This window comes from Dromiciops gliroides, chromosome 2 (genome assembly GCF_019393635.1).
Source record: "Dromiciops gliroides isolate mDroGli1 chromosome 2, mDroGli1.pri, whole genome shotgun sequence".
Lineage (NCBI taxonomy): Eukaryota > Metazoa > Chordata > Mammalia > Microbiotheria > Microbiotheriidae > Dromiciops > Dromiciops gliroides.
In genome coordinates this window covers 586,008,273-586,032,793 of record NC_057862.1, presented here as the reverse complement: position 1 = coordinate 586,032,793, position 24,521 = coordinate 586,008,273, and the positions used below count along the sequence as shown (strand labels likewise).

General features: G+C 36.5%; 1 protein-coding gene across 4 annotated transcripts in view; it reads right to left on the bottom strand.

The window, feature by feature from the left end:
- Positions 1-24,521, bottom strand: part of USP34 (ubiquitin specific peptidase 34) — a 313,145-nt gene that overhangs the window by 233,773 nt on the left and 54,851 nt on the right. For all 4 annotated transcript variants that reach the window (XM_043983440.1, XM_043983444.1, XM_043983443.1 and 1 more), the window contains exon 2: positions 9,354-9,441. In XM_043983440.1, coding sequence (XP_043839375.1) covers positions 9,354-9,441 — 88 coding nt within the window. The remainder of the gene's footprint in view (positions 1-9,353; positions 9,442-24,521) is intronic.

The window sequence follows — 24,521 nt, the reverse complement described above, 5'->3', positions numbered from 1 at the left end:
ATCTCACACAAATGCAGTTTACAAGGAAGAGTTTTTACAATAGAGGGGGCAGTAATAAGGAGCTGAGAACATTTGAACCTCACTCTCATCTGAGTTCAAGGAGGAAAGAACATACTTAGACACAGGTAGACCTAATTAAAAGAAGAGAAACAAAAAACTACATTTTGCTAAAAAGATATTACAGGCAATGAATGAATATCAATACCAATATGGAACATACATGCACCAAATGACACAGTATCCAAATTCTTAAAGTAAAAGTTAAATGAGTCATAGTAAAAAAGAGAATACAAAACTGTACTATTAGAGGACCTCAATTTACCCTTCATACTTATATTTAGCCATAAAATAAACAAGAAAGTGCTGAATAGAATTTTTTAAAATTTTGATATGATAGAATTCTATAGAATATTGAATGGGAATAGAAATATGCCTATTTTTCAATTGTGCGTGGTACCTTCACAAAAACAGTATCAGTGGACGAAAACCTCATAAATACAGAAAAACAATTATTAAATGCATCTTTTTCTGACCACATGGCAATAAAAATTATATTAAAGATCTTATGTAGCAAAGATTAAAAATTAATTTGAAATTAAATAACCTAAACCCAAAGAATGTGTTAAAAAACCAACAATTTCATTGTTGAAACAATCAATTTCATTAAAGATAATAACGATGACATTCCATACCAAAATTTGTGAGCTTCAGGCAAATCAATACTATTGGCAAATTTTATATCTCTAAATATTTACCATAATAGAAGAAAAAAAAGAAGATCAATGATTTGGTCATGCAACTAAAAAACTAGAAAAACAAAGTAAACAACAAAATAGAAATTCTGAAAATCAAAGGTAAAATTAACAAAAATAGGGGGCAGCTAGGTGGAGCAGTGGATAAAGCACTGGCCTTGGATTCAGGAGGACCTGAATTCAAATCCAGCCTCAGACACTTGACACTTAATTAGCTGTGTGACCCCGGGCAAGTCACTTAACCCTCACTGCCTGGCAAAAACAAAAACAAACAAATTAACAAAAAATTTAAGAAAAAACAACTAACAAATAAAAACAGGAGGAGCTAGCTTTTAAAAAAATGACACATAAAACATTGGCTGATGTATCAGATTAAAGAAAAATAAAATGCTAAATTATCAGTATCAAAAATGAAAAAGATAAATTCACAAACAATAAAAAAGAAATATAAACAACAGATAAAAACTATCATGCCCAATTTTATCTCAGTAAAACTGATCATCTAAATAAAATGGATGGTTATTTACAGAAATGCAAACTGTCCAGATTAACAAAACAGGAAATAGCCCTAAGTTTTAAAAAATCTGAATAAGCCACAAATGAGCTCCATAAGAAAAATTCCCGGGGCAGCTAGGTGGCACAGTAGATAGAGCACCGACCCTGGAGTCAGGAGTACCTGGGTTCAAATCCCACCTCAGACATTTAACACTTACTAGCTGTGTGACCCTGGGCAAGTCACTTAACCCCAACTGCCTCACTAAAAGAAAAGAAAAGAAAAATTCCCAGGACCAGAGAAGCAAACTCTAACAAACATTAAAAAAAAAAAAAACCAACAACAACAACAACAAAACAAAAAAAAAATTCAAACACTACATAAACTTTTTTAAAACAGTTACATAATAAATTTTAACAAATTTCTTCTATAACATTAATATGGTCTGTATACTTAAATCAGGGAGAGCAAAACTAGAAAGAATAGACTAATTTCCCTAATGAATGCAGAATATATATATATATATATATATATAAAAATACACCAGAAAGATTATAGTATGTCACAAAGATTATATACTATGATACTATGACCAGGCTAGATTGATGCCAAGAATACAGGATTGGTTCAATGTCATGAAAATTGTATATCAATAATAAAAGCAAAAATCACGTGCTTATTTTATTAGATACAGTAAAAGGTTTTTTTTTACAAAATACATTTCTTCAAAAGCATAGGAATAGGGGCAGCTAGGTGGCGCAGTAGATAGAGCACCGGCCCTGGATTCAGGAGGACCCGAGTTCAAATCCGACCTCAGACATTTGACACCTACTAGCTATGTGACCCTGGGCAAGTCACTTAAACCCAAATTACCTCACACACCCCCCTCCCAAAAAAGCATAGGAATAAATGGAGTTTTTCTTAAAATAAGTACAGTAGGAACAAGCTAGAGGACTTCCCAAAAATATAAAAAATGAAGCAAGGTATCCATTATCACCATTAATATTTAATATTATATTAGAAATCCTACTTATAACAAAAAGAAACTGAAAAAATAAGCATAAGCAATGAGGAAACACAACTATCACTTTTTACAGATATGATGATTTACACAGAAAACTCTGTAGTCACCTAGAAAACTAACAAGCTATTAATAACTTTGACAAAATTTCAGGATGTAAAATAAACTCTCACACAAATCATCAGCATTTCTATATATTACCAATAAAACCCAGTAGGAAGAGAGAGAAAAAGAAATTCCACTTAAAATAACTGTGGACAGTAGAAAAATACTTGGGGGTCTATCTTCCAAGGCACACAAAGAAACTATATAAACACAATTTTAAAACGCTCTTCACAGAAATACAGACCTAAATAACTGGAGAAATATAAATTGCTCATAATCTAAACCAATAAGACAAAAATGACAATACTACCTAAATTCCCTTATTTAGAGCCATACAAATCAAACTACCAAAGAATTACATCATACAGTCAAATAAATAATTTTTATCTGGAAGAACAAAAAGCTAAGAATATCAAGGGAATTAATGAAAAAATACATTAAGGAATGGGGCCTAGCAGTACCAGGTCTAAAACTATACTACAAATCTATAATCATCAAAACAAAGTACAAGGTAAGAAACAGAGGGATTGATCAGTGGAACAATGATACATAATATAAAGAAGTAAATGACTACCATTTAATTTTCCCAAAGATCCCAGCTATAGGGATAAGAAAACCATGGCGGGCAGCTAGATGGCACAGTGGATAAAGCACTGGCCCTGTATTCAGGAGGACCTGAGTTCAAATTTGGCCTCAGACACTTGACACTAGCTTTGTGACCCTGGACAAGTTACTTAACCTTCATTGCCCTACCAAAAAAAAAAAAAAAAATCCATAGGGAAAACAGACAACCAATATGGCAGACCAATACCACACAAGATATATCAAGATGAGCTTAAAATGAGTGTATAATTTAAACATAAGGGATGATATCACTGGCAAACTAGTGGAACAGGGAAAATATTACCCGGACCTGGCACATAGCAGGTGATCAATAAATGTTTATTGATTGATTGATATCTATGGATAAGGGAAGAGTTCATGATCAAACAAAAGATACAGAGGTACACAGGAAGTAAAACTGAAAACAATAATAGGCCATATTTATATAGTGTTAAGGAGCTTTCTATATTATCTCAATTGATCCCCAAAACAACCCTGTGAGCTAGGCCCTTTCCTTATCTTCATTTTACACATTATAAAACTGAGAATGATGTGAGAATTGGAGCGCCATCCCCTGCTGAGAGGGACATTGTGAGAACCAGGCCTGAAAAGAAAACAAGTGACTTCGTGTCCAGAAGCAGCCAGGCGTTCAGAAGTTACCACCTGTTAGTCATGTCAATCAGTGCTACCAGCCAATTAGCTTGTAGTTGTATGTGAGGATGGCCTGCTTCCTGTTGCACAGGGGGCTTCCAGGAGAAGTAGCTAAGGATCTGGGTCTTTTTGTTTAGGAACTGGCTGTTGGCAGCAGGAACACTCTCTCTCTCTCTTAGATAGATAGATGAAAGCTGTTTTTCCTCTCTCTCTCTCTGCTAAATCCTAATTAATATACTTTAATAAATGCTTAATGCCCAAAGACTCCTGCCAAAGCTTCTAATTTAAGGCGACCACTCATTAGATTTTAAACATCACAGTTAGAATTTTAGGCCCTGCAAAAAGTTAAATAATTTGTCCACGGGTCATACAGAGAAGTGTCTGAAACAAATCAACTGCCCCACCTTGCTATTAGATTCATGCTAACAGCAATAACTGAAAGGGGAATTAAGGGATCAATTCATAAAGAAGGTGAAAATAGAAAAATAATCTTGGACCTTACTACTAAAATAAAAAGGTAACGGGATGTCGGAAACTAATGACTAGCACCCATGCCCTAGCTATTTAAAATCTATAGATGCAACAGAAGTATCACTGATAAACATTAATAGGGAAGAGAGAAGTTTCTGCAAATATTCCAGGAGAGATCCTATTATCTTTGACATCACACAACAGACTGAAAGACATCAGTTGTTGTTTTTTAAAAGATAAGCTTTATTTGAGAGAACAAAATACTACCTTTTAAGGTCCCCCTACAACAAGGTATTCTTCATTCACACATCAAAATTATTCAAGCTATAACATCATATACAATGTTGTTCAGTAACCCCCCGACAAGTATAATAGGCAACACCTAACATGAGTCTGGACATCTACTAACCTTTCTGGCTTTCTTTAAGTCTCAACTAATGCCCACCTTTTGTAAGAAACCTTACTGAACCCCTCATTTCCAGTGCTTTACTCATTTTAATTATTGTCCATTTATCCTGTATCTATCTTGTTTTGTATATAAGTTTCCATGTTGTCTCTCTCATTATGATGTGGGATGGAATTAGGGTCAAATTGATCATGAGTCGTCCCAAAAGAATTACGAGACTCAGTGACTCCATTTCCCAAATTTTATTGCAATACTGTGAGTGACAAGGAGAGAACCAAAATAGTGGAAAGGTATCTCTCAAATAAGGAAAGGAAACAGTTATTTGGTCTTTTCTGCGCATGTCTCTTTCTGGTTCCCATGACTAGTTTCAAAACATCTTCATTTTTCATTAGAATTTCTATACCCTGTCTTGTGTCTTATTGTTATATGGCCTGACCCTTTATGGTCCCGTTATGGGTACTGATCACTGTGGGCAGGACAACCCAGCATCCCGACCTGTAAGTTAACTAGTGTCTGAATCCCTTTTAGAGCTAATATCTGAATTAAAGCTTGGGTCTTAGGTTTTTCTATTAACCCCTTTTTTGCCACCTACATCAATTAGACTAAGCTCCTTGAGGGCAGACTGTCTTTTGCCTCTTTTTGTATCTCCAGTACCTGGCAAATAGTAAATATTTAATAAATGTTTAACAGTTGATCAATTGGTCCTAATTTACTTCTCCCAGAAAAATCAAGGTCATTTTATATGTACATGAATATCCTACTAGTGTTATGTAGCTCTAAGTAAAGAAACACTATAGGTCATGAAGAATTCAAATTAAGTAACATAAAGTGGGTAGTCAAAGTGTGGGAGCAGGCTATAAGACATAATAATTAAGGAAGTGGCTCAATGGAAAGAGGACTGGGCCTTGAGTCAGGAAAACATGAGCCCAAATCTGGTATAAGACTTACTAGCTATAAGAATTGGGCACAGAAATACATTTTACTCTGAGAAAAATTATTATTTCGCTTTTATATTAATAATCAATAATTGAATTAGGAGCACTATTTTGTCAGAAGCCTGTAGGCTGCTGTCTCCGAAGGGCATTTTTGATGGATGAGAGGACCCAAATCCCTGGTATACATGCCTTTCCATCCTGGGTGGAAACTAGAGAACCCTACAAAGAATTTAATTTCAGGTGAATTCCAGCCCATTATGTTCCACTCAGCCAGGTCAGAGCCCTTTTGTCTAGCTTGCCCTAGTCAGGTTCCCCAGCTCTTCATAGTTCATCCCTCATAATGCTCATTCTTCTCATTGTTAACCAATCAAAATTAATTGTCATGCTCAGGAACACCCACTCTTCCAAAGGCATATAATCCTCCAGTGGATACCAAGAGGGATCTTTGACATTTGAGAGTGTCACTGACCCTTTTACTATTGTTAGCATGATTAATAAAATGGTTAATAACCCAGAAAATTATGTCTCTCGCTATCTTTAGTCTCACTAGCTCCACCCTAGTTCACATCACATCTCAAGAGGGAAAAAGGAAGAAAAGAGGAGAAGTGGGGATCACATTTGGTGTTTTCTTGGCGAAGATACTGGTTTGTCATTTTCTTCTCCATCTCATTTAACAGATGAGAAAACTGAAGCAAACAGGGTAAAGTGACTTGTCCAGGGTCATACATGGCTAGTAAGTGTCTGAGGCCACATTTGAACTTAGGAAAATGAGTCTTTCTGACTCCAGGCCTGGCACTCTAACCACTTTGTCACCTAGCTGCCCACCAAGAGAGGGGGACTGGTCTTAAGCAAAAACCAACCCTAATGATGTACAAAAGTATGTATAGCTCTCCTTGAAGTAGTAAAGTATGGGAATCTATGGGGAATAAAAGCAAATAAATTCGGGAATAAACTTTATGATATGTAAATATTATGGAATACTATTATATTCCTATGTCCTATACTATATCCTGTAAGAAATTATATAGTATCAGAGAAACTAGGAATATAGTATTAAATAAAGAGAACTAGAAAAACAATTTATATAAAGGTAAACAATATAGTAAAGACAAAAAAACTTTGAGGAAATCAGGAACTCTAAGCAGTGTAATGACCAATCAAAAATCTGTTGCCAAGACCCATCAAATTCACATTTGCAGGGGCAGCTAGGTGGCACAGTGGATAGAGCACCGGCCCTGGAGTCAGGAGTACCTGAGTTCAAATCCAGCCTCAGACACTTAACACTTACTAGCTGTGTGACCCTGGGCAAGTCACTTAACCCCAATTGCCTCACTAAAAACAAAAAATTCACATTTGCAATATTTCTAGTATACAACCCCTTCTCTCCTCTGACACTGCCACCACCCTCATCACTTCCCACTTGGAAGAAGACTACAACAGCCAGTGTCAAGTCTCTTTCCATTCTAGTCCATCTTCCACTTGGTTAGCAAGATGATCTTCCTAAAGAGCAGATCTGATCATGTCACCCCCTACTCAATAACCTCAAGTGGCTACCTATCACCTCTAGGATCAAATATAAAAACCCTGTTTGGCATTCAGTCTTTCATAACCCAGTGCCGCACCCTCTTCCAGTTTTATTACACCTTACACTCTCTACCACATACTCTTCAATCTGTTGAACTTGACTCCTTAAGTAAACGTAGAAAAAGATACTCCATTTTTCAGTTCTGCTCATTTTCACTGGCTGCCTGTCCCTCATGCCTAGACTGCCCCCCACCCCAATCTCTACCTCTTTAGGTTCCCTGGATTACTTGAAGTTTCAGCTAAAAAAATCCCACCTTCTAAAGGATGCCTTTCCTAATCCCTCTTTTATACTTGTGACTTCCTTCTAATGGTTATTTCCAATTCTTCCTATATAATGGTTGTTCTATGTAGTAGTTTCAAAGTTGTCTTCTCTGTTGGACTATGGACCTCTTGAGGACAGGGGCTGTCTTTTGCCTTTGTATACTCAATGCTTAATAGCTTAATAAACGTGTACTGACTATTTAACATGGAGAAGAAAAGACTTAGGGGAGACTCTGATAGCTGACTTCAAGGATTTGAAGAGCTAGAATATGCAATAAAAATCAAACTTGTTCTGCTTATCCTGGAAGGGAAGAACAAGGAACAAAGGTTTGGCAGCTGTAAAGAGTCAAATTTAGGCTTCATGTAAGAAAAAACCACCATCCTAACAGAGCTATCCAAAAGTGATTGTCAAAAGAGTTGGTGGGTCCTCCCTCATTAGAAGTCTCTAAGCCAAGATTGAACTAGAAAACCAGTGAATTCCTTCAAACTAAAATTCTATTATTCTATGACATAGGTGTACATATATGTACAATACTAATAAGCTGGCACTTATATAGCACTCCCTTTTGGGTTTGCAATATGCTGCATATACATAATCTAGTTTGACCTTCAAAACAACCCAGTGAGTTAAGAACTACATATACTGTTAATCCCATTTTATATGTGAAGAAACTAAGGCTCAGAGATGTTAAGGAACATGCCTATAGTGACACCTTTTCTAAGTATCAAAAGAAGACTTTGAACCCAGGTCTCTCCTCACTCCAAATCCTGTTCAGTGTATATGCACACAACCATAGATGACAGATATCACAGATGGCAATGAACAGTCACCAGAGTTGAACAAGAGGAAGATGTCAGGTTGGAATACATTTGAGAAACTGCATCTTATCTTCAATTATCCCAAATTTCTCATAGCCACAAAAGCTGAACTCTTTAATACCAGTATTTTTTAATAAAGACATATAGCTTTCTGAAGTGACACAAATCTAAGCATTAAAAATATAAATAATCCCAAGGACCATGGAAAAGTATGTAGCATATATTTTTGTTGTTGGTCAGTAGTATCCAATTCTTTGAGACCTCATTTGAGGTTTTCTTGGCAAATATACTGAAGTAGTTTGCTATTTCCTTCTCCAGCTCTTTTTACAGACCAGGAAACTGAGGGGAAAAGACTTGCCCAACATCACACAGCCAAGTCAGTGTCTGAGGCCTGATTCCAGACCTAGCACTCAATCCACTATGGTGCCACCTAAGCTGGCCATGTAGTATGTATAAATGTCCTGTAAAATACTACCAAAAATTAACTGCCCAGAATTCTCGTCAATTATACTTCCAAGAGGGGCGGCTAGGTGGCACAGTGAATAAAGAACTGGCCCTGGATTCAGGAGGACCTGAGTTCAAATCTGGCCTCAGACATTTGACACTTACTAGCTGTGTGACCCTGGGCAAGTCACTTAACCCCCATTGCCCCACCCACCCCCCCAAAAAATTATACTTCCACGATATCTCTACCTTTAGTCTCACTACCTCTACCCCAGTTCAATCCCTCAAAGCCTCTTACCTAAAGTACTACAAAAACCCCATGGCCAATCTCCCTTCTTTAAGTCTCCCTTCTCTCTAATCATCCTCCACAAAGCTTCCAGGCTAAATAAAAATTCCTATGCACAGGTCTAATACACACCTCTGCTGAAGAAGTTGCAGTGGCTATTGAACTAAAGAAATATAAAAGACATCACACATACACACACATGGGCTCATCATATATGAAAATAAGAAACAACAGATGACCCAAGTGTTATGCTGGTACATTGCCAAAAATAAAAGAGCAGAAGTACTATAGTACATTAAGTGGATTTCCTAGTTGAGAACTTATGTAGACATAAGTAAGAACTAGATAGGACTGAAAGTCCTACAGGGATCACAGTTTGACTGTGCACTCCCAGTGATGAAATCCTATATCTATTTACAAGTATTTATTTACATTGACATATGACAAAGAAAAGAAAAACAACAGTAAAATTCAAAAGTTTCCTATACATTGAAAGTTTCCACAATAGATGTTTCAAGATACCTTTGTGTCCAGGAGTTGATATAAGCAAATATTTTGAGAGTATGTTCCTTTCTAAGTTGTAGTCCATCACCACCTTCAATGTCTGATACTAAAAAAAAAAAGGGGGATGGGGGTGGGGGGAGAAAATACACATTTAGAAATAATTGACATTTCAAAACTAAAATCGCATTTCAAAAATAAAAGTACCTCAGAGAATGTTTTTACTTTAGCATCAAAACAAAATTATTTAAACTATGAAAATTTAGCAAAGTCCCAGTTTGACTTACTGAAGTTACAAAAATTAACTTAAAGCACACTGAATATTCCTGGAATTTCCTTTACAGTTTACAAAACACTTTCCTTACAATTCTGTGAGACAGACCCTTTGTTGTAGCCCCATTTTGTAAATTTTAAGAAAGCAAGTCTCAGATAAGGGAAGGAAGTTGACCAAAAATACATGAGCTAAACTGGGATCTTTTGGCTAAATCTACCAATATCTTTCTACCATACTACCTTGAAAACAGTGTTCGATCAAATACAAATAAATATAAAGAGTGAGAACGCTTTAAGTTAACAGAAAGGTAATACTGGAAGACGAGCTTAAATTTTATCTCAAACACTTATTTAATAGGGTTACCAGGGCAAGTCATTTAACATATGCCTGATTATGTTCTTCATCTGTAAAATGGGGAGTCCCTGAGACAGTTTCAGGGGACCTATGAGGTTAAAACCATTTTTATAAAATTATAAAATATCTGAATTTCTAATGTGTTAAGTATAACTAAAACTCTCTGAGGCCCTTAATTGGGGGGGAGGAGCAATGAGGGTTAAGTGACTTGCCCATGGTCACACAGCTAGTGTCAAGTGTCTGAGGCCGGCTTTGAACCCAGGGCCAATGCTTTATCCACTACACCACCTAGCTGCCCCCAGGTCCTTAATTTTTAAGAATATAAAGAGATTCTGAGATTACAAAGTTTGAGAACTACTAGTCTAGTTTTCTTTTTGTGAAAGCTCATCATGGCTTGTAGTTGATATTAAGTTCATGAATACTATGCAAAATAAACCCCACATACTCCTACTCTCACCTCAAAAAAAACCAAAAAACTCACTTTTTTCAAGGGCAAGAAAGAAAAATAATCTAAGTTCAAATTAAACTAACAGTGCTACTATGAATAAGCTGAAGAGGCAAACAATTAAAAGAAAATTTAAAGAGAGGCTGTAAGGGAATGTTAATTATATGAGTATATACAATTCTTTTTTAAATGCTAAAACTTACAAATATTGGACATAGCACTTGCTTGCTGACTGAAAAAAGAAAACTGAATTCAAGATTTTAAGTTCTAACATTATTTGCTAAATTTTAGTCTCAAAACTATGAATGAAATCTCAACACAAGTGGGATCTATTCACAAACAAGGAAGAGAGAAATTCCAAACACTAGCAATAACCCCCCCCCAAACTATTCTATTGGCTAGCTAGGTGGCACAGTGGATAGAGCACCAGGCCAAGAGTCTGAAAGACCGGAGCTCAAATATAGCCTTATAATTCATTTAATCCTTTTTGCCTCCATTTCTGCATATGATAAATGAGCAAGAGAAGTAAATCGCAAATAACTCCAGTATATCTGCAAAGAAAATCCCAAAGGGGGTCACAAAGAATAGGACACAACAACCTTTTTTTTTTTTTTTTTGGTCTAGACCTGTGATTTCAATGGTGTAGGGAACTTTAGGTAAGGAAACTTACTCTAACAATACAAATCAATAATTATTAAGCAACCTGAATTTAGCCAAAGACATCTACAAAGGGTAGAGAGGTTAAATAACTTGCCCAGGGTGACCCAGCATATAATCAGTAAGTGTCAAGAGTCTAAATTTGAGTTCAGCTCTCAATGTGCCACCACATTGCCTGACAAGCTAAAACTTACAATATTTATGTATGAAAGAAAGGAAAATAGAGGTTTGAGGATAAAATTGCAGTTCCTTCGGGGAAGCTAGGCGCAGTGGATTGCAGCTCTGCTCAAGTATTTATCTTGCTATTATATTGAAGAGGAACTAAAACTAGTTCTGCCCCTAGATGGCAGAAAGAAGAATATAACTTCAGTGCTCTAGGCAATACTCTAAGGCTATAAATTGCAAAGAAAGTGCTAAAACTAAGTTGGTAGGCAGTTTCCTCAGTCTGGAGATGCCAATCGCAATGAAATCACAGGCCCAGTCTTTATTCCTATTCCTGTTCTCAATGACAAGGATAGTGCCTGCTCACAGAAGGTGCTTGATAAAGATTTGCTATCATTTTACCAGCTATATGAAGGACAGAATATAAAGTCTTGTTTAATTTAAAGGAAATACATAGGCACTTGTTCAGGAGGGTACAACTCTTTGTAATCCCAATTGGAGTGTTCTTTGCAAAGATACTGGAGTGGTTTGCCATCCCTTGTCCAGATCATTTTACAGATGAGGAAACTAAGGCAAAAAATAAGGAAACTAAGGCAAACAGGGTTAAGTGACTTGTCCAAGGTTACATGAAACCAGATTTGAACTAAAGAAGACTCTTCCTGACTCCAGGCCCACTGTTCTATCCACCATGCCACCTGGGCTGCCCTCACAGGCATAAGATATATTTATATGGTAGTTTGAAGAGGAATAAATTTAAGAAGTGTATTAAGATTTTAATCCTTCAATATTCTGATGCATGTTTTCTACTTGCTTTTTTCCCCCACTCCTAAAAGAAAACCCTGACTTTAAGATTCCATAGTTTTATTCTGGAGAGCAATTTGGAATTATGCCCAAAGGGCGATAAAGCTGTGCATACCCTTTGACCCAGCAATACCACTTTTGGGTCTTTATCCCAAAGAGATCATGGAAGGGGGAAAGGGACCCACATGTACAAAAATATTTATAGCTACTCTTTACGTGGTGGCAAAGAATTGGAAGTTGAGGGGGTGCCCATCAATTGGGGAATGGCTGGACAAGTTGTGGTATATGAATACAATGGAATACTATAAGTATTGGAGTATATGGAGTGTTGTAAGAAATGATGAGCAGGAGGAGTTCAGAGAAACCTGGAGGGTCTTGCATGAGCTGATGATGAGTGAGATGAGCAGAACCAGAAGAACATTGTACACAGTATCATCAACATTGAATGTTGATCTACTGTGATGGACTAGATTCTTCTCACCAATGCAATGGCACAGAACTCATGATGGAAGAGGCTCTCCAAATCCAGGGGGAAAAAAAAAAAAAAAGAACTGCGGAGTATAGATGCTAAATGAACCATACTATTTCTTTTGTTTTGGATGCTGTTGTTTTTTTTTCTATTTTGAGGTTTTCCATTATTGCTCTGATTTTTTTCTCTTATAACATGACTAATGCAGAAATAGGATTAATGTTATTATATGTGTGTGTGTGTGTGCGTGCGTGTGTGTGTGTATATATATATATATATATATATATATATATATATATATATATATATATATATATATATATATATAAAACCTATATCAGATTACCTGCTGTCTAGGGGAGGGGGGAGGGAGGGGAGGGGAGGGAGGGAGAAAAATCTGAAATTGTAAAGCTTGTATAAACAAAGGTTGAGAACTATCTAACTTAACTGTCTTTACATGTAACGGAAAAAAAAATAAAATACCTTATTAAAAAAAAAAGATTCCATAGTTTTAAAAAGACAATTCCTTGGCACTTTTTCTTTCAGAACTTCAGAACCACATTACAAAATAAAACTTACTGCACAGCTAAGTTTCTACCTGAAGTTCTTCTGCACTTATAAACCCACAATACCTACACCCAATATTAAAGAACAGAGTCAAATATGCAAGATTCTGAATAATCATGATGATTTAGCATATCAATTGCTTTAATATATGTGAGCAATTAATTATGAGTTATTAAGTACTAAAAACCTGATTTTAAGTTGAACTTTTCTTACAACCAATTCAAAAAACTAAATTCAGCAGCATATTCTTTAAAACAGACAACAGATTTCAAATCTTTCAACATATTTGTACTCAGGTCCTCCTGAATCCAGGACCGGTGCTTTATCCACTGCGCCACCTAGCTGCTCCCCTCGTTTGGTTCTAACCAACAGTATATAATAATTCTAAGATAAGTTTGGAAATGTAGTCATGGCTGGTTAACAGTATAAAGATGATAGGTCCCTATGTCATGACATGACTTCAGCAGTATCCAATACTAACCAACTCTGTTAACCAAGAGATGGGTATAAAACAGCACCATAGGATGAAAGATCAGGAGCAGGAAGGGACCATAGAGTCACCTAGTTCAAATCCTTAATTCTACATGAGGAATGAGGCCCAGAATACTTACAGTCAGAAAGGTATTAAACATCAGAGTCAGTATTTAAATCTACAACCTCTACCTCCAAATTCAACACTCTTTCCACTGTACTACAATGCTGATTTCTTGAACAAATAAAAACAAAATTTATAGTAGACAAAAACAGGAATGACAGAATGAAGTTGCATCATGGAAAAGAAAAAAAATGTACTTAGGGAACTCAGAGAAAAAGGTAGGAGAAATATGATCATAGAAATTAAGTAAGAAAATTTTAGCAATCATTATCAGCATTTCCCTCCATAATCTCTCTTTCCCCTGACAGCCCCCCAAAAGGCACTAGAAAAATGAAATATGCCTTTTAAAAGAAAAATTGGGTCCAGCTTCAACTGTAAATTAATTAGCACCACTGAATTATTATTTTTCAATACTCATTCCAAGAAAAGTAATGTGTATCGATTTAATGTTTATAAAATGTTCTAGACCCAGTAAATCCATAATGATATATTTAAAACCTTGATCTAAATTGAGAAGGGAGACTTTAGTATTTATTCTTTCTGTATTTACCAGGGAAACAATGTGTAATCTTGCTTTTATAAAAAATGAAAACATTTACCTGCTGTCATGAGATATTTAGAAAATCAACAGCGAGTCCACTGATAAAGTATACCCCCAAAAATGTAAAGTATTACTCCTTATCACAGGCAGTGTGACTTGGGGAATAAAAAGTGAGGACTATTTTGTCCCTCTGGGGAAATTACTTACCTTTCTCAGCGTCTCCAGTCAACACTTAAAGATCATATACAGATGTGGATATATTTGTACTAGTATCCCTACACTGAGTAGACAATAAATAAATGCTAAGTAACTAACAAACTAGAAGAAATTCCTCACCAGTAATGCCCTATATCTATAAAATCACAGGTCCATTCAAAAACTAATTACTACTTATCAAACTAAGAAATCCAGACTTCTAACAGAAGGACTTGCTATGAATGGTAAGGAGGATTAACTGCTTTGAAGCACTTGGCAGGTTTCTTTATAAGTATTTTAACATGGGGGCAGCTAGGTGGCGCAGTAGATAGAGCACCGGCCCTGGATTCAGGAAGACCTGAGTTCAAATCCGGCCTCAGACACTTAACACTTACTAGCTGTGTGACCCTGGGCAAGTCACTTAACCCCCATTGCCCCTGGGGGACAGGGAGGGGGAAGTATTTTTTTTAAGTGAGGCAACTGGGGTTAAGTGACTTGCCCAGGGTCACACAGCTAGTGTTAAGTGTCTGAGGCCGGATTTGAACTCAGGTACTCCTGACTCCAGGGCCGGTGCTCTATCCACTGCGCCACCTAGCCGCCCCAAGGGGTAAGTATTTTAACAGCCAGAATCTCAAGATAATCAAAAACTTAAATGTATGTTCAATAACTGATTCAAAGAGTCCCTCTTAATTCAAAGCATACTAATGAATCAGTCAAAAATACAGCCTTCCTTCTTCAAGGAACAATGATAAATGTATACTAAGCTAGATCAGGGGAAAAAAATGTTTTGAGCCAATTGATTTCATTTTTATACAACCACAGTTTCAGAACTCTGTACAGACTTCAGAAGGTAACTGAACTCAGAGAATATTGTCAACAACTATATGCCAGACACTGAACTAAGAGTGGGTTTATAAGTACTATCTCATATGATTCTTTTTTTTGGGGGGGGGGGGGGGTGAGGCAGTTGGGGTTAAGTGATTTGCCCAGGGTCACACAGCTAATAAGTCTTAAGTGTCTGAGGCCAAATTTGAACTCAGGTCCTCCTGACTCCAGGGCCAGTGCTCTATCCACTATGCCACCTAGATGCCCCTCATATGATTCTTTTTTTTTAATTTTAATAATAAACTTTTTTTGGCAAAGAATTGGAAATTGAGTGGATACCCATCAATGGCTAAACAAGTTGTGATACATTAATTTAATGGAACATAATTGTGCTATAAGAAATAACAAGCAGATGGATTTCAGAAAAACCTTTGAGAGGTTTACATGAATTGATAACAAATGAAATGAGAAGAACCAAGAGAATATTGTACACAGTATCAACAGCATTGTATGATGATGAACTGTGATAGACTTAACTCTTCTGAGCAGTACAATGATCCAAGACAATGCCAAAAGACTTACATTGGAAAATGCTCTCCACATTCAGAAAAAGAACTATGGAGTCTGAATGCAGATAGAAGCATACTATTTTCACTTTTGTTGTTGTTTATTCCTTCTTGGGTTTTTTCCCTTTTGTTCTGATTCTTCTCTTACAACATGACTAATGTGGAAATATGTTTAACATGATTGTAATGTATAACTTATATCAGATTGCTTGCTGGCTTCGGGAGTGGGGAGAAAAATTTGGAACCCCAAAAAAGTATCTTTGCATGTAAATTAGGAAAAAAATTTAATTAAAAAATTTTAAATAAACATTTTTATTTAAAGTTTTTACTTCTAAATTTTATTCCTCATTCCCTTCCTCTGACCCCTCCCTGAAGCAGTAAGCAATAAGATGTGAGTTATACATGTGCAATTATGTAAAACATTACCAAATTAATCATTTTATATAAGAAAACTTGAAAAAATGAAAGAAAGCGAAAAATAGCATGCTTCAGTCTGTGTTCAATTAATATCAGTTCTTTCTTTGGAGGTGGAGAGTATGCTTCATCATTAGTCCTTTGGGATTGTCATGGATCATTATATTGCTAAGAATACTTAAGTCATGCATAGTTCTTTATCAAACAACATTGCTGTCTTTGTGCACATTGTTCTCCTGGTTCTGCTAATTTCACTATACATCAGTTCATACAAGTTTTTCCAGGCCTTTCTGAAATCATTCTGCCTATCATTTCTCAAAGCACAATAATATTCCATCACTATCATATACCACCACATGTTTAGCCATTCCCCAATTGATGGGCATTTCTTTGATTTCCAATTCTTAGCCACCACAAAAAGAGATGCTATAAATATTTTTGTACAAATATATCTTTTTCTCTTTTTTGCCTGTCATTGGGATATAAACCTCACAGTGGTTTTGCTGAATCAAAGGGTATGAACAATTCTATAGCCCTTTGAGTATAGTTCCAAATTGCTCTCCAGAATGGATGGATCTTTTTACAACTCCACCAACAGTGGATTAGCGTTCCAGCTTTCCCACATCCCTTCCACCGTCCAATATCTTCCTTTTTTTCACAACTAGATAGCTTTGATTTCTTTGTCTGAAAACAGCCTGTTCATATCCTTTGACCATTTATAAATTGGAAAATGACTTCTATTTTTATAAATTTGACTTTGAGAAATGAGGCCTTTCAGAGATACTTGTTTCAAAAATTCTTTCCCAATTTTCTGCTTCCTGAATAAATTATTAATTCATGTGTAAATTCTACTACTTGTTTAGAAACTTCTTGACAGTAGTAACTGTACATTAATATAGACTTTTTCTCTCTCCTAGTTCCTAGGACAATGTCATTTTTTCAGTCATGCCTGATCTTTTATGGTCCCATTTGGGATTTTCTTGCCAAAGATACTGGAGTGATTTGCTGCTTCCTTCTCTAGGTCATTTTATAGATGAGAAAAATCAGGTAAACAGGGTTGAGTGACTTGCCCAGGGTCACACAGCTAGTATGTATCTGCTGTCAGATTTGAACTCAGGAAGATGAGTCTCCCTGACTCCAGGCCTAGGAAGCTACCCACTGCACCACCTAGCAGTGTATACTTTGTATATATTATAGGTTCATCAAATGTTTTGTTGCAAGTAGGTAGTGCATTAGGTAAGAGCTTCTGAACTAGAAGTCAAGAAGATCATGTTTAAATTTGGCCTCAGACACTTTCTAACTATGTGATAGCAGGCAAGTCACTTCACATTTCCTAACCTCAGTTTCCTTATCTGTAAAACAGGGATAATAACAGTATCTACCATACAGGTTTGTTGTAAGATCCAATAAGATAACATATATGTAAAAAATAAAAATAAATTAATTTTAAAAAAGATAACATGTAATGCTCTGCAAACCTTAAAATGCTTTCCAAATGTTAGTTTTATTATTATAATTATTATATTATGATCATCATCTTCTTTGCTATTGTAAGAAAGGCTAAAAAATTTCCATACCAATTTTCTGCTTATAATCTTGGTTACATTAGCTTTGTTTGTACAAAAACTTTTTAATTTTATATAATCAAAATGATCTATTTTATTCTATATCTGCTTTGGTCCTAAATTCTTCCTCTGTCCATAAATCTGACAGATAACGATTCCATGCTCTCTTGATTTGCTTATATCACCCTTTATGTGTAAATCATGTACCCATTTTGACCTTATTTAATATATGGTGTGAGATCTTGGTCTATATCTAGTTTCTGCCATAACCTTTTCTAGTTTTCCCAGCAGTTTTTGTCAAACAATGAGTTTTTGTTCCAAAAGTTGGGATCTTTGGGTTCATCATATACTAGATTACTATAATAATTTACTATAGTATAATTTCTACCTATTCTACTCTACTACTGATCCATCTCTCTATTTCTTAAACAGTATAGGATTGTTTTGATAATTACTACTTTATAATACAGTTTGAATCTCATATGATTCCTAAAACAACCCTGTGGGGCAGGTAGGTGGCACAGTGGATAGAGCACTGGCCCTGGAGTCAGGAGTACCTGAGTTCAATTCCAGCCTGAGACACTTAACACTTACTAGCTGTGTGACCCTGGGCAAGTCACTTAACCCCAAATGCCTCACTAAAAAAAAAAAAAACACAAAACAAAACAAAACACTTACTAGCTGTGTGACCCCGGGCAAGTCACTTAACTCCAATTGCCTCACTTTAAAAACAAAACAAAAACAACCCAGTGAGATAAATGCTATTATGGCCACAATTTTACAATTGAGGAAACTGAGGCAAAGAGCTTCTGTGACTTGTAGTGTTTTCTTTCTTTCAGGGCAATGAGGGGTAAGTGACTCGCCCAGGGTCACACAGCTAGCAGGTGTCATGTGTCAGAGGCCAGATTTGAACTCAGGTCCTCCTGAATCTAGGGTGGGTGCTTTACCAACTGTGCCACCTAGCTGCCCCTTGCAGTGTTATTTCAAATGCAAAATAAAGCAGCACGCTAAGTAATACAGAAGGACTAAGACATTGATCCTACATTAGCAAGCAGGACAACCAAATGTCCATTGCAAGGGAGAATTTAAGAGAATAATAATACTGCCACACACACAACATGGACATTATTATGTACAGAACACTATTATAGAAAAAGGCACTGGACTTGGGAGTCAAGGAGCTTTGGGTTCAAAAACTGTCTCAGACCTTTATTAGTTTTGTGACTCTGGGCAAGTCTCTAAAGCTTTCTGTGCCTCAGTTTGTCCATCTGTAAAATGAGATGAAACTTGATGGTTTCTAAGTTCCCTTTCCAAATCTAAATCTATGATTCTATGATCCTATGAAATAAAGACAGCCTAGTGTAGAGGATAGCTAGCAAGCCTGAGTCAGGAAGATCTGCTGGATTCAATTCCCACTTGGGTCACATACTGGATATGTGATCCTGAGCACTTAAACTCTCAGTGCCCTAGGCAATTATCTAAGAAAGGGGCTCAATGGATGTGTGTGGACCCCACTGGTAGTCTGATGAAGGATAGGGATACTATCTCAGAATAAATTTTTGAATGTATAAAATACAAAGAATTACAAAGGAAACCAGTAACTGAAATACAGTTGTCAAAATGTTAAAAGAAACAACCTCACAGACCCCAGGTTAAGAACTACCAATGAGAACTGATTCTAAGTTGGAAAGAAAATAATCTTGATAATCATCATCATCATTTATACAGCATCTACTATGTGCCAGGCACTATGCTATAAAATGTTTTAAAAATATTATCTCATTTGATCCTCACAACAACCATGGGAGGTAGGTGCTACCATTATCATTCCCATTTTACAGATGAGGAAACTGAGGCAAACAGTAATTAAGTGACTTGCTCTGGGTCCCACTGCTAATTAAGGGTGTGAGACTGCAGTTCCCCTAAACCAAAATATAAATCTATTCCAATCCCACTGTACCTAATTTCATTTAATCTTTACAAGAACAACGTTAAGTATGCAAGGCAGGAATTATAGAACTTCAATTCTCTTGTGAAATATGGAAGGATTTTTTTTTTAATTTAGGAAAATCTCTTTTAAGTTTTCTAAAATAATGGCTGGTTCCCCAACATATAAGTAGTCAAAAATACAAATTCAAAAGAATTACAAAGCATTTATAACAATATAAAAGAATGTTCCAAATCACTAATAAGAGAAATGCAAGTCAAAACAACCCTGAAGTTTTATTTCACACCCTACAAATCGGCAAAGATAATCAAGAGTTCCAATACTTAATGTTGGAAGTGTGATGGGATGATAGGTACATTAATGCAATGTTAGTGGAGTGTGAAATGGTACAACCATTTTGGAAAGCAATTTGGAATTATGCAAATAAAGAAACTAAAATGCCACAATCCTTTGAACCAGAAATTGCATGCCTGGGCTTATACTGCAAGAAAGCCATTGATAAAAAGAAAGTCTCCATGTATAACAAAATATCTATAGAAAAACTTTTTTGTGATGTCAAATAATTGGAAGCAAAATAGATGCCTACTACATGGTGAATGGCTAAACAAATTGTTGTATACAAATGCAATGGATTGTCACTGTGCCATAAAAAATGAAGAATGTGATGAATACAAACAAGCATGAGAAGATTTATATGAATTAATGAAGGGCCAAGAAAACATACACGGTGACTATAAACAATGTAAATGGAAAGAACAACCTTACATAAACACACAGAGACAAAAAAAAAAATCAAACACGTATTTAACGAATTAAGAAAGACTGGGGCAGCTAGGTGGCGCAGTGGATAGAGCACCGGCCATGGAGTCAGGAGTACCTGAGTTCAAATCCGGCCTCAGACACTTAACACTTACTAGCTGTGTGACCCTGGGCAAGTCATTTAACCCCAATTGCCTCACTTAAAAAAAAATTGTTAGAAGGAATGGAGGAAAGGCTAAAGGATAAGATAGAAGATGTAGTAAAGTTTAAAAAGGCAGTGGACTAGAATTAAGTTGAGTATTAAGATAACATCTCATTTGGGATCATTTGCTGTTCACAATAACCTTGTGAGGTAGGTGCTATTATTTTAATTTCCATTTTACAGTTGAAGAAACTAAGGTAGAGCAGTTAAGTGACTTGCCCTTGGTCACACAGCTACTAATTTTCTCAGACTAAATTTGAATTCAGGTCTACCTGAATCCAGGCCCTGCTGTATTAAGCTGCCTTAACACTGAAATGAAAAATTAGAAAATATCAATATGGATATATATTCTCATAAATGACATAATAAAGAAGTTGAAGCTAAATGGAAGGATGACTTGCAGATATTCTAGTAGAATTGGTTTCTTCATGCAATCAAGAGCAACAAAGTACACCATTTCAAGGCATACCTGGTCCTCTCATATTATATTATCTTTGTGAAGATCACAAGCATTTATTAGTTAACTACTATGTGCCTATTAAAGTCTATGGACTGGGACAGAAACACAGAAGTGAAACAGCCCCTGCTCTCAAGAAGCTTACTTTTGGTGTGAAAAGGGGAAGCACAACATATACATACATGGACATATGCTAAGTACTAGATACGTTTTTTGGAAACAGGGACACTATCAGTTGGGGAAACCAGTTAAATTTCATGAAAAAGGGATGGCATTTGAGTTGAGCCATAAAGGAAATGTCAGACTTTAAGAAGCAAAGGCAGGGGCAGTTAGGTGGCACAGTGGATAAAACACCAGCCCTGGATTCAAGAGGATGAGAGTTCAAAGCCAGCCTAAGACACTTGACCATTACTAGCTGTGTGACTCTGGGCAAGTCCCTTAACCCTCACTGCCCCACAAAAAAAAAGAAAGAAAGAAAGAAAGAAAGAGAAGAGAAGAGAAAGAAAGAAAAAAAGACACAAAGGTGAAGATAGCACTGTAGGCATGGGGCACAGCCAGTTCAAAGGCACAGAAACAAAATATGAAATGTCACATAAGATGAACAGTAAGAACGCCAGTTTCAATGGACCATTAATTGCATAAAAGAGAGTAACACTGAAAAAGAGTACTTGGGACCAAGTTGTGAAGGGTGGGTTTTTTGTTTTTTCCGGGGGTTTTTTGCAGGGCTATGGGGGTTAAGTGACTTGCCCAGGGTCACACAGCTAGAAGTGTCAAGTGTCTGAGGCTGGATTTGAACTCAGGTACTCCTGAATCCAGGGCCAGTGCTTTATCCACTGTACCACCTAGCTGACCCCTTATGAAGGGTTTTGAATATCAAATAGAACCTAGGTCAAGAGCTGCTAAGACTATCAGGGGCCATCTACTTTAATCACCTTACTTTATAGATGAGAAAACTGGATCTCAAAATGATTAAATGATTTGACCATTATCACACAGGTGTAAATGTGCAACACAGAATATACATGCAAGTACTCATGCTTATTCTACTACAAGTCAATGCTTATTTCTTTTATACCATACCACCTCTAGCAGAGGACAAAGTAGAGAAATTTTACAAGAGGTAGAAAAAAATTACAATTAACTCTATATAATTTCTTTCTTTTCTTTTTTTTCTGCAGGGGCAATGAGGGTTAAGTAACTTGCCCAGGGTCACACAGGTAGTAAGTGTCAAGTGTCTGAAGCCATATTTGAACTCAGGTCCTCCTGAATCCAGGGCCAGTGTTCTATCCACTGCATGATGTAGCTGCCCAACTCTATATAAAATTAAAATCATAATAAACTCTCTATAAAAAACAATACATACTTCAAAACTCAGAAAAACATTGATACAAAGATGGTGGGGAAAATATATTGGAAATAACTATAGAGGATTAAAAAACTAAAAATACCAAAGCCTCATAGACATAACAGAAAACCTCACACTCACATCAAGATTATACTTTGTATAAGAGTCAGAAGGTGTTGGACACAATATATGCTTAAGAATATCATCTTATTGATGAGTGAGATGAGCAGAACCAAAAGAACATTGTACACAATATCATCAACATTATGTGTTGATCAACTGTGATAGACTTGATTCTTCTCACCACTACAACAATATAAGAAAGTTCCAAAGGACTCGTGATAGAAAAGGCTCTCCAAATCCAGGAAAAAAAAGAACTGTGGAATATGGATGTGGATTGAACCATACTATTATAACATGACTAATGCAGAAATGTTTAATGTTACTGTACATATATAAGCAATATCAGATTACTGGCTGTCTTGGGGAGGGGGGGGAGGGAGGGAAAAAATTTGAAATTAAAAATCTTATAAAAACAAATGTTGAAAACTATCTCTACATGTAACTGGAAAATAATAAAATACTTTTATAATTAAATAAATATTTTTCTTTTAAAAAAGTATCATCCTATTAGAAACTGAAATAAATGGACAAAAAATAAACTGTTTTCTTCATCACTGACAAGGGGGTAAGGGGCTAAAATTCTAGCTAGTCTGTCTAAAATATCTAATGAGTGGTCGCCAATAAATTATAAGCTTTAGCAAGAGTTAGACTTTTAAGCATTTATTAAGGATAATAAGAATTTGGTAAAGAGAGGGGGGACAGCTAGGTGGCACAGTGGATAGAGCACCGGCCCTGGAGTCAGGAGTACCTGAGTTCGAATCCGGCCTCAGACACTTGACACTTACTAGCTATGTGACCCTGGGCAGGTCACTTAACCCCAATTGCCTCACTTAAAAAAAAAAAGAGGGGGGGGCAGCTAGGTGGCACAGTGGATAAAGTACTGGCCTTGGATTCAGGAGGACCTGAGTTCAAATCCAGCCTCAGACACTTGACACTTAACTAGCTGTGTGACCCTGGGCAAGTCACTTAACCCTCATTGCGCTTCCTGATGCCAAGGAGCCACATGTCTTGTCCTCAGACGCCTTCTCCTCATGGCGGAGCATTGTGCAGTAAGTCTCCAGAAGGTGGCGTCATTCCAATCGTAACAGTCCCCCCTTTGTTTCTTCAAGAAACACAGGGTGTTTCCTTGATGAAAAAGTCAAAAGCAACAAAATATAATACCCTATGCTAACAAACGATATGTTAATACCAATATAGAAAAGGGAGAAGGGAAAGTTTTGTCCAGAGGGGCAGTCCCTCATGAACAAGAATTTGGTAAAGAGAAAGAAAAAGGCCTAGATTCATCTATCTATTAAAAGGAAAGAACATTCCTAGATCCACTGTCAATCAGAGTCCAGATGAAAGAGAAAGAGCGAGAGCGCCAGCCTCGTCCCCTCTTCCTCCCACAAGCAAATGTCACTTCCTAACACCAAAGAGCCACATGTCTTGCCCTCAGACACTTTCTCCTCATGGCGGAGCATCCTGCAGTAAGTTTCCAGCAGGTGACATCATTCCAATCGTTACAAGGGATTCTAGCATCATGGTCCCCAGCATGCAGGAGGATGGAAGAAATGGTACTAAAGGAAATGGAAATGGCATTTATAAAACCAAGAAAGTAAGAAAAGCTGGCTCAAGTATCTACAGAAGAAATCATGATGGACAGGATAAAATTTGGAAGGAATTTTAGAAAAAAATGAGAGATTCAGGGGGCAGCTAGATGGTGCAGTGGATAAAGCACCGGCCCTGGATTCAGGAGTACCTGAGTTCAAATCCAGCCTCAGACACTTGACACTTAATAGCTGTGTGACCCTGGGCAAGTCACTTAACCCCCATTGCCCCGCAACAAAAAAAAAAATTTGTGGAGCTATATAGGTTTATAGTTATTGTTTTAGTCATCAGCTTTGCATTAGGAATAGCATCTGTGACTTTTTTCCTATTCACTAACT